The sequence below is a fragment of the Brassica oleracea genome, chromosome C7 (genome assembly GCF_000695525.1).
Source record: "Brassica oleracea var. oleracea cultivar TO1000 chromosome C7, BOL, whole genome shotgun sequence".
NCBI classification, from domain to species: domain Eukaryota; kingdom Viridiplantae; phylum Streptophyta; class Magnoliopsida; order Brassicales; family Brassicaceae; genus Brassica; species Brassica oleracea.
In genome coordinates this window covers 47,893,062-47,905,075 of record NC_027754.1, presented here as the reverse complement: position 1 = coordinate 47,905,075, position 12,014 = coordinate 47,893,062, and the positions used below count along the sequence as shown (strand labels likewise).

Here is a 12,014-nt window from a genome sequence, read left to right as displayed (position 1 = left end):
GTCAAATGTATCTATTTTTATATCTGCCTATATGAATCTCAGATCAGAACAGACTAAAATATAAAACATATAACTCAAAATAGATTATTAAAAATAAATGAAATATTTGTTTGATTATTAACAACATTCAACCCCAAACTGAAACGTATCATATGTTAGATATGTTTTCACTTTGATTTGAACTACCTTATATCCAAAACATTAAAAATACCGAAATGTTGACTGAGATATTTTAATTCGAAATATAAGGGAAATAATACTTATATCATGACATTTCATTTCATTTCGAGATAACATCTAGACACATGTCAAGTATTTATAATATACACGCGTAGAAATAATTGAATAGAACCATATATGATCGATTCCATTAACTGTTTTCTTTGATAATGGATCTCTCTTTACAAAGATGCGTTGAGTACAATACATAGAAGGAAAAAAAACTTGATTAACATGTCATTAAAAAGAGTCTTATGTACTTATAGGCTTATAGCTCTATCATCATGCTCCAGATCTCAATTGTTTCCATTCCACTAAACGCTGCAAGAAATTCATAACCTGAAAATAATTAAGAAAAATATACATTACTCAGCCTATCATGTATACACAATATACAGGATAATTTAAGGAACTTTTGATACGAACTTAATCATTTAAAATGAAAAATGATAAACATGTTCACCTCATCAGGCTCTTGCAGAGAATATAATGCGTTAGTCTCCTTTGGGATTTTGGATACAAGAATGCCAAGACCTTGTCTTCTTTCTCTCAGTATCTATAACATCCGTTAAATGAAATTTACTTAGATCATTGAACAATAACTATTTAATTTTAAGTCTTTCAGTAATTACGAGATTATATATACCTTAAATGCATCTTCGTCTGTGCGATCATCGCCGATATAAAGGGGGAAAACGTCGGTACAATTGGCGTATCCTACAAAAGGCAACACTATTTTAATTAATACTGCTATTGATCTCAACATTAATCATGTTACTCATTACTAATTAGTCGATGAAGAAGTTACCAAGGGACTCTAATAAAAACTCGAGTGCTTTGCCTTTATCCCATTTAATGATAGGACGAATTTCCAAAACCTGAACGACATACCAAAACACAAACTCGCTAATTAAGGAAAAAAACTCTTGTCACCTTAAATATAGAAACCACTTTACTAATAGTATCTTACTTTTCTTCCTTGAGTAAGTCGGAGCTCAGGGTAGTCCTTCATGACTGATCGAACTTGATTAGCCAAATCACTCCAGTTCTGTCAATATAAATAAATAAATTGATTGTTTAATTTTATTTCTTATTACACTAATAACTAATTATTGAAAGAAAGAACATTATCGTACTTTCTCATCGACGCGTCGGAAATGAACAGAGACACAAAATTTATTGTTCTCTATGTTGGCTCCGGGAGTAAAATTTGTTTTATCCACTAATTTTTGATAGACCTGAACAAAGACATATTAAATAGTGTAAGTAACAATGAAGTAGTTTTTCTTCTTCTATTGTTCAGCTATACGAGAAATCTTGAAGGAGAATGTGACCTCGTCGATCATGGGGAGGAACTCTGTAGCTGGTTGGCAAAGAAGAGATTTATCCTGTTGTTTTTGCAATAACGAATGAGAATGAAAAGGAAAAAGTTTTTAATAATCCTTCTTAGAAAAGTTATTAATGATATATTAGTAACTTACATCCTTATACTTGGACCCTTGCTCTGGTCCTTTGATGTCCATTCCATGACTTCCAGCATAGTACAACTCAGTCAGTTTCACAAAATTATAAACCTGAAAATTGTCAGAATTACTATAATTAGCTTCAATAGGTGATCACTACTAATTAAATTATGCTAATTTGATATTTTTATTATTATACATTTATACCTTTTCTCTGCATCTTCCACTAACTATGGCAGTAGGAAAACATTTTGCTAGTTTTCTCACTGTTCTTCTCATCTATACATAAAAGCAAAATTAGAATGCAAAACATTTTTTATAATTAGTAGATTTATTTTTATTATATATAAATAGGTTTTAGAAATGAACCTCCTTAGACATGAAAGCTCGGTCTGGATCATCCACAATGGGAGATAAAGTGCCATCATAATCCAAGAACATAACGATTTTTTTTCCTTCGGAAACATTAAGAATCTCGTCGAACATATCTAAAGCTGATGGATGTTCTGTCTGCGAAAGTTATACAAACCTCGTTTATTATAAGAGAATAAATATAACATAGATAAGTAGACGTTATAGCTTGATCTTAATGATGTACTTACGAGCCAAGAGCTTTGTTTCATCGAAGATTTGAGGTGAGTAGGTGAACAAGCTCTCATGGAATCAACCCATGAATTTATTAATCCTCCTCCATTGTTGATGATAAGATCTTGAAGAACTTTCGTCTTCACCGTTAATGTTGCATCCGTTTTTGATTTGTCTCCTGTTTCAATTTTCTCCGGTTTTGTGTTTTCTTCGATGAATCTTACTGAAAATAACAGAAAAACAGATGAGGACAGGTAAAACATATCAGCATGTGTTTATGTATTAAACTAACAAACTCAAAAATTTACCCATTTATTGTTTGCAAATATAAGTCGAAAGAGATAGAAAAAGAGATTTGAGTTGTAAGAAAACAGAGTGAGAATGTGTGTATGGGCTTGAGAGAGACACAATCTGAAGTATGGTATGGTCTGAATTTATAGTTGCAAATTATTGTAGGAAAAAAAAACAAGAAACTTTATGTTTTGGGCAACATTGTAAGAGCATGATTAATCCGGACTATTAATTTAAGATTTATAATTCATGATTTGAGATTTTTTTTAATATTCTTCGGGTAAGAGCCGGTTTTTATATCTATTATTTAAAAGACGGTTCTTAGCTTTTCTTAGTTAAAAGTTAAGAAACGGTTCTTAGAGCATCTCCAAAAGAAATTCTATAACTTCAAATATAGAGTTCTTGCCATCCAAAAAGAAAATTCAAAACTTTAAATTTAGAGTTTTTAGAAGTGAAACTTCGTATTTGGAGTTTCGCAACTCAAAACTTCAAATTTGAAGTTTCATCTTTTTATTTGCATTTTGGTCCTTATAATTAATTTCACATCTCATTTATGATTCATAAGTACTTTTCGTTTATCGTTTTAATTCTTAAAAAAAAAATTATATCTCAAAAATATTTTAATTTTTTATAAATTCATTTTTTACACACAAAATTAAAGAAAAATGTTAAAATAAAATTTATACTATTTTAAAACTAGAATTCGACAACAAGAATATTATAAAAGAAAATTAATAAAAAAAGTTTTAAAAATATACCCGAAAACATATTATTACACAAATTTTGATATTGCAACAATATTAATATTCTGTTAAATTTGTTCTGGAACCTTCAAAATCTCCAAAATAGTATCCAAAAAAATCTCCAAAATAGTAACCAAAAATGGAGCATTACGAAAATTATTTTATGGAGTAATGTGGTATTTTACTTGTAGTTTAATATTTAATTATGTATTTATATTTATAATTTTATATTTTAGTATAATATTTTATTAATTAATAATATTGATGTAGTATTTTTTATATAGGTATTAGTTATTTATGAAAGTTTTATGGATTTATATTATTTATAATAATTTAAAGACCATAGTGTAAAATATAAATTATTTTGAAGTGTGTTTGAAGTTTTGTTTTTGGAAAAGACCACCTTGAAACTTTAAATATAAAGTTTTGCAAACTTCAAAATAAAAAGTTTTTTTTGAAAATGCTCTTAGCCAAAGCTAAAAACGGTTCTTACCCGAAAATAGGAGCTCCGCTCTGAGAGCTTGAACCCGGGTTAATCATAGCGGCTAAAAAAGATATTGCAGTGTGTGTGAACGATGGAACCCATTTCAGATGCGTCCTACTATATGGTTAATGGGGCCTACAAAGCGGCTTTCCCGCTCTCACCGATCTTTAAGTTAATTTTAGCGTTGTAGCGTTCCCAGCAACCTCTCAAAAAAAAGCGTTCCCAGCAACCGCCACGTGGTCCCCTCGCATTAACAAGAACACCACCCATATGCTTGTTTCTTCTGCCCTCTTGGTTGGTGCTCCTAATTTGTTTTTACCAATAATCAGAACCAAATCAATTTTATACTAATCAAATGTACTATGAAGAACGTATATATAATCTCTCTTTTGTCACATAGAGTTTTTTCTAAAACATATTAACTTGATGTTATAAGAAACCAAACTATTTGGCAATTATATATCATGTATTAAATTATCAAAGGTCTATTTTCAATGAGGTGAGTTGGGGACTAAATAGCGAAAAATTATTCTCGCAACCACTATTTCAGATAGTTCGATTTACATTTGATTGGAACCTATAAATTATCACATTTCATATTTTTGATAAATGAAAAGAAATTCAAATGTCTATTTATAACATTAGCTACATTTTGATATTAGCTACTTGTGGCTGGTCCAGAGAACATAAATCACCATCACCCTCCCTAAGCCGCCTCGTTTTTTTAACCATAGTTTTCTTTACTTCACAATACTTACTGACATTAATTAACTTGAACAAACTTAATAAATGGAATGATTTCCTCGTCGGAAAATTACTTCTATCTTGGACAAACGTAATCATTGTAACAAATTCAATAACCAAGAAGTAGATATATCTCTATATATTTATTACATGCTATGTAAAATATAAATAGTAATTATATATATCTTTCTGAATGAAAAAAATTATATAAAACTTATTTATGTGGGTGTTAATTTGCATGAAGGTATAGTAATATATGCGTCGAATTGCATGGCATTTAGTCAAAACTGAAAGCAAAGTCCTACCCGACACCTCACGTGTAAAATCGAGAGTCTCTACCAAACAGGTGTATCTACGAGGCATAATAGTATCATATGCAAATAATTGGGCCAGTTACGTTAATCCCTCTTCGTCTCAGATGGCTAACTTAAGCAATCTGATTAGGCTAATTACGCTAGTTACGGTTGACCAAAGTTTGATACAAATTTTGTGGAAAGATCATAAATTCATAGATACTCGAAAGGGTTCTGATGAGATAACGAACTAGAACAATCTAAGGAAAACTAACGAACGATACGTAATAAATAAATTTCAACGATTGCAATCATTCTCAAATATAATGGATCCCTTTTTCAATAAGTTAGCACTCCAAGAAAACCAAGCATATAAGTCGTACGCATGGGACATTTTATATTCATTGACCATATATCACATGACATTTTTGGATGCAACAAGCTCTTATTGTAAACCACCAAACGAGTAAATTCGAGGACTGGGTACTTTATGGAAACGCATAGTATAATTGTAACCCTGTATAAAATCCTAATTTCAGAAATGTTACCATTTCTTAGTGGTCAAAATTCAAAAAGAAATAGAGAAGAAAAAAACAAAAATATTTGTCCATTAAGTCAATGGCTTTGCCTAAACTGCTAACGCAACCAACTTCTTCAAACTTCTCGGCAAACCTCGACAGAATCCTGCCAAGTCATTAGTAAACCTGTTTTTCGGTTAACAACACGAAAGGCCTCTTGTTTTTTTTCTATTTTATTTAAATTGCATTCTTCTTTCTTTTCTACGTAGATTTACTTGGAAATACAATGGAAGTACGTGTGATAGTATTGATATAAATTTTATCTATACCATCATTTATGAAGTAAATTTTAGCAACGGAACTCTCACGTTAAAAGTTATACTGACTAATACCATTTATGTCCTTAATAAATAAAATATATAAAAAACTAAAAATAAAAACAAAATTTAATTTATTTGATTGAATCATTTGAATAAAATTAATATAGTAAGAATTATCCAGAATTTAAAAAGACAATTTCTATATATATATTGTGTTGTTATCTGAAATAGTCTTTTTACAAAAAAAACATAAAATATATAACTAAATATTAATCAAATAAAGTTTTTATTTTATTTAATTCAAAAGAGAATATTGAGTGATTTTTAAATTTTATTTTTATATAATGAATATAGTGTATAAAAAAATTTTCAAAAAAATGATTAATATGTATAAAAATAATAGTTTATCATTATAGTCTTCTAATTAATAATAAAAATATTAATAAGTAATTATAATATGTTTAGGTCCGTGTCCGCGAGCCAAACACCTAGTAGATATAATAACGAAATTTAAGACAAGCAAATAAATTGAAGACAAATCAATTAATACCTTTTAATTCTGATTCTTTTATAGAATTGTCCACCCCTCAATTATATGAATGAATCTACAATAAACAATGTAATTAGTATATGATTTGGAGAATATCATAGTCACATAGCTAGTATATGCTACAACTAAAGTTGGATTTTGGGTTCTGATGTTAGTGTAGTAATTTAATTATAGGCCGATCGAAATGCCCCCAATCATTGAGAACTTTCCAAGATTTTTTATAAAAAAAAATATAAAGCACAAGCTATTACCCTACAAGTTTAAAATTATAGAAGAGATGATTGGTTTGCTAATGTTCAGTATATTATAGGAATGATTATGTACATATATACGCCCATAATTACGAACGCATATAACCTATTTCTCATGTCCCATTTTGATTTCTACAATCTCGAGTTCTCGATAAAAATATGCACTAGTTTATAATCTATTTAATATGTATGTATGCAAAAAAACTGAACAAATGCAAACAAAATGTTGTTTTAGGTTTATTGAACGCTTTTACGAATGTTGGGGTTAAATGTTTTACCAAAAAAAAAAAATGTTGGGTTAAATATGTAGTGGAGAAAATTCATCTTTAAAGAGAAAAAAAGAAGCACGTTCTTAGTTGAAAATCATTGATATCTGTGATTTATATGTGTTAAAAGGAGAATGTCACGCTTTATAATCTCCAAGAGTCGCCAATCTACAATTTGGTGGCCTCTTTATATCTCCATATCCTTCAACCTTTAACTGACCTACACTTTTTCGATAATCAAAGCTATAAATGAGATTGATATGATCTTCCTTTCAAAGTATCTGAAATGCATATATATATATATATATATAATCATCGCAGCTTGTTTTCATGCGATGTGAAATTCAAATAAACTGTTAATTATGAAAAAAAAACAGTAAAGAAAACAACCCGGTACGTAATAGATGTGATCTACAGTTCACCTAGCTGTCGACGATTCCTTTAAAGTAATGACAACTCGATTCCGTTCAGCGATTTGTTTACCACCAACAGGAGTCTCAAAACCAATCTTCCCGTGGGTGATTTGGTCGATCTGGAAAGATCGTAACCTCCTGGTCTTTGAAAATAAAAGCCTAACTCCTGCAGAGATAGCGTCAAAAAGTTTAAACTTAGCGAGGGAATGGAGTAACGCTCAGGATTTACTACCATCAGGTCAGAACACCAAGATGGGACAACAAGAAACCTCGGTAAGAAACTTACCTCCGTCGGATCCCGAGATCGTTGTATGTAAATCAGACGCGGCATGGGATGCAGAACGGCATAGAGCAGGACTGGCATGGGTTTTAAGAGGGAGACAGGAGTCGGCAGTGGATCAGGGCTCGACGATTCAGCACTTTCTCAACTCACCACTGATCGCCGAAGCTCTAGCCGTGAGGGAAGGTATATTCAAGGCAGCTAGTCAAGGGAACTCTAGTCTCTGGGTGTACTCCGACAATCGAACGCTCATTCGAGCAATCAACAACAAGAATCAGAGGAAGGAACTGGTGGGGATCATTGAAGACATTCATGATCTCTCTTCTGATTTTGTTTCAATCGCATTTTTTCATATTGGTAGAGAAGATAACGATGAGGCTGATGCCTTAGCAAAATCTGTTTTTTGGACCTCTAGTTTGTAATGGACTTTTGGGCTTTTAAGTTTTAATGAAGTTTTTTGTGACAAAAAAAAAAGTAATAGATGTGATCTCCACTCGTATCAAGTTACTGTCTCGGTGTGTATTCTAAAATCGTTAAACGCGTATATTGAATTCGATGTAATCATTAAAATGCATAGAGTTCACTATTCCACGCGGACCACACGGTGCATGCAGGACCACACGGTGCATGCAGTAGCGATGTCCATCGCGGAATTATTATAATTTTCTTTTAAAAAATGCTTTTCGATAATTATCAACTGTTAAACTATTCTAACAAGAAAGGCAATCTTTTCTAGATCATGTAAATAAAATGAGATCGCTCGACGGATTTCTAGTTGGATCCAGGGTCGGCCCTGGGCCAAAGCAAGAGCTTTGGGCGCCACAAACAATATATGTTGCACTTTAGTCTAGTGTATGTAAGCTTTCCTTTTTAGGGCACCAGCATTAGGAGTTCATAAGGGGGGTTCACACGCTTCCCGAAAAAAAAATTATTAAACTATGCTACAGTCACGACTCTGTGTCGCAACGTTCCTACTGCATGAACCCGGGTCGTTACTGTTCAGCGGGCCCCACGCCACGTGGCGGCCCGCTATTGGTCATTTTTTTTTTAAAAAAAAAAATCAAACGAAAAATGAAAAAAAAATAATAAAAAATTCACATGATGAACCCCAACCGGAGGTTCATTAATGCGGCTGCTCTTAACATCCAGGTAACAAGTTCGATCCTTACCTCTTTTTTTTTGTTAATAATAACTTTTATTTATTTATTCAAGAATAACAACAAGTAAAAATACATGGATGATTTGGATTCATGCTCCAACAACCCTAATTCTTTTATTATGTATATAATACAGATGATTTGATTTCTTTTATTTTATTAAAAAATAGTATTTACTTTTTCCATTTTTTTTTCATTCTTTTGGTTTGGTAGAATATTTATGGATAAGGGATATTATAAAACAATTAATTTTAATTACCAATTGCTCATGTTCCACTTTTCATAGTAACTGATCTTCGTCAGAATAGCTCTATAGGAATTTCATGTAAGCCTTTTTCTAGTTTTTGTAATTTTGTTAGGGACTTTTTAAATTCACAAAAACTAAAATCTATCATAGGGGTTTAACATTTTCCGAAACTTTGTGAAAACATAAAAATTGTAGAGTTGATGTTGGCATATGTTACTATATGTTTTGCTCTATCTATAAATTATACTTTTTGTTCTTTTTGTTTCTTTAGATTTGTAGAAAATGCTACTAAAAATAGCTGTAGAAATCAACCAAGTGAACTGAAAATAGAAAATGAAAACAGAGAAGATGAGCTGCAAATAATGTTTTGATGTTTTTGTATTTATTGGTTTTGTTTAAAATAATCTAAGTTTTAAGGAGTAATATTTACTGATTATAGTTTTATAATTATCATATGGTAAATTTAGTTAGGATAAAAGAGCAACATTTTTATAATCAGCTTTAGGTGCCGGAAAAATCCGGACCGACACTGGTTGGATAAGTTGTGAGACCTGTGACATTTGTAAAGAATTATAATGGATCTTAGTAAGCTTCGCGTTGGAGTTTTCCACTTTCGACGTGTCTTGCATTAAAGATAAACCCTAAGCCATCCCATTTTTGTTTTATAATTAAATATATAAGAAAACAAAACCTTATTCTTTATCTAAATTGGTTACATAAAGTCAATATTGAAAAAATCGCTAGACAACAATTAGGCGTTTTATAAGAGATTACTGATTAGAGTGACGTTTAGACCGATTTTTAAAATGTCTAGACCAATGTTCTTAAAAAATGTTCTAGAAAAATCAATTCGTTTAGGTCTAACTTGCTGTCTACTCGGGTGCCTAGCCGGTTTTTAGAACACTGCATAAGTTGATATATCCTTTAATTTTCTCTTTTCCCTAATCGACTAATCACATGTCCTTCTATTGCATGGTTTTATATTATAGTTTATAAACACATATTTTTAAAGTTTAACGTGTATATATTACTGTATACACGTCTAATATCTCTATAAATCTTTACTACAAACACTTATATCTATATCTACTCCCAACAAAATAAAAGTATATTATATTATTATTATATAAATCACTTAATGAACTTCTGACTCAAAAAAAATATTGTTTGCAGTTTTGTTTGTTTGTTTATAGACAAACATTATATCAACTCAACTATATCACAAACAAACATTGACGAAGGTATTGATTTGGTTCATAAACCAAATCCAATTTCATAATTAATTATATACTGAATTTTATTCAAAAAAATTTATATTATGCGGCAATCATTATAGTCATACATACCCATCGGCTGATCAATTATATAGTTTATATACACATCCCAAATCGAATTTGGATTTGCGAGGTGCCATAGCTAGCCTGTTAAGTGCCAAATCCAACAGTTTTCGGGTCATAATTGAAGAAAACACTGTATGGTATCATCCATATTTCGGCCCAACAGTCTCTTATAAGATGCTTAAAGGTTTATAATCAATTACTAAAAACATAAGGAATGCATTAAAGAGAAACATATTTCTATTATATAGTTCATCTATTTACAGTAGAAAATAGAGAAATACATTTTGAGATGGTCCAAGAGTGGTGAAAATGTAGGACTAAGGATTTGGCTTATATGAAAAGCCAAATCACACAATTAACCAAACAAAGATTGCACAACCATAAACTGGTATTTACATCACATGTCATAGCCCAACTAAAATTATCTAGATATTCACATTTATACAAATGTGGGAGATTCATTACTCATTTATTCAAAAAAAAAACACATTTTCTTTTTCAGACTTACAACATTCATTTCATATTATTTATTCGTAATTAGTTTTTCTATACCAAATTGGATACCAATGGTTGATCTTGGCCACACCAGTGAGAATCAAGGGTTAATGTAAGTTAAAATTGAGGCTAAGGACTTTGTCACTCTGGTTCAAAACAGCATGACGTCGTATAGGGATAACTTTCCACTCTTCGTTCGTTGAGAATTCATATGACCACAAGAAGTTATCTTTGATGAAGATTAATGAATCACCACCCAACGAAAATGCAGGACGCTCTCTCTAAACTTTGAACACCATCAGACCACTATCATATCATGCGGCCAGTAAACTTTTATGTGGGTGAGCAGCTAGACTCCAGAATCTATCACCATTGTTGCTGTGGAAAGTGTGAAGTTGTGCTCGACTCTTAGTATCCCACACGCGAAGGGTTTTGTCGTTGGAAGCAGACACAATGATATCATCTTTTGTAGGGTGGAAAACAACAGATGAAACATCATCGGTATGTCCTACCAGTCTCTCCATCACACCAGCAATAACAAACACATGACAACATTATGTTGGATAATTCCAAGCTTGTGGAAACTTAACATATTATTAGATGTTTAATATGTTAAGATAAACACAATAAAGGAACCTAGAAATAGGAAAAGGAAGTTTCTATTTAGGTTAGGTTTGTGTTTTCCATATCCCACATGTTAAAGGGAATTGTCTTTCATATAAATATAGGTCTAATGGAGAGGTGTTCCATATGTTGCATCAATCCATTGTTTGATGTTGTCATTGATAAACATCCAGGTTTTGTCGATGAGGATGAAGGAGTTACTGCATGGAGATTTATGTGGACAAACCGCACCACCAACGCCAGCAGATAATCATGAGGCATTCTATCGGTTCAAAAGATCTCACACCGATAGAGGAGGAGAGCTTGCCTCAGATGTGTTCAATCTAGGATGCACCGATAGAGGAGGAGAGTTTGCCTCAGATGAGTTCAATCTATTCAGTGAAGAAAATAGAGTTGAAGCTATGGCGGCCAAGGTGGATTCTATCACAAGAAACAAGGCGTGTGAGCTTGTGGATAGATCGGCTGGTGTTAAACATACATGGGTATGTGACACAAAGATAGAAGCGTGTAACACAACGCATGTACCAGTGGAGTCAAGGCTAGAGATCTCAAAGGCTGAAGACGAACCAGAGATAAATGCGTTGGGTGTTGAGCAGAAGGCCGGCATCCTTACCAGAGCTCACGTACACAAGATGGCGGACGTGACCAAAGCTCTTGTCGCAGTGAGCTTCAACCACAAGACTCATCGCAACTTAAGTGAAGAGGTCAGGAGAAGGTTCTACAAGAACTGG

At 32.0% G+C, this 12,014-nt stretch overlaps 1 protein-coding gene across 1 annotated transcript; it reads right to left on the bottom strand.

Annotated features, from left to right (window-relative positions):
• Window positions 1-311: 311 nt before the first annotated feature.
• On the bottom strand, window positions 312-2,661 carry LOC106304376 (probable trehalose-phosphate phosphatase H). Its single transcript, XM_013740783.1, has 12 exons — window positions 2,576-2,661; window positions 2,285-2,490; window positions 2,052-2,192; window positions 1,890-1,961; window positions 1,701-1,793; window positions 1,554-1,607; window positions 1,356-1,457; window positions 1,190-1,267; window positions 1,028-1,097; window positions 866-936; window positions 683-775; window positions 312-558 (listed from the first exon to the last, which is right to left on the bottom strand). Exons 1-12 carry the CDS (start codon window positions 2,577-2,579, stop codon window positions 502-504), a joined length of 1,041 nt encoding a protein of 346 aa, XP_013596237.1. The 5' UTR covers window positions 2,580-2,661; the 3' UTR covers window positions 312-501.
• Between the last annotated feature and the right edge of the window lie 9,353 nt (window positions 2,662-12,014).

Excerpts from the sequence above, each read along its gene's own strand:
- LOC106304376 (XM_013740783.1), bottom strand. Across the intron at positions 2,193-2,284 it reads TGAAACAAAGCTCTTGGCTC|ACAGAACATCCATCAGCTTT; the intron begins GTAAGTACATCA and ends TAACTTTCGCAG. Across the intron at positions 1,962-2,051 it reads GAGCTTTCATGTCTAAGGAG|ATGAGAAGAACAGTGAGAAA; the intron begins GTTCATTTCTAA and ends TTTTATGTATAG.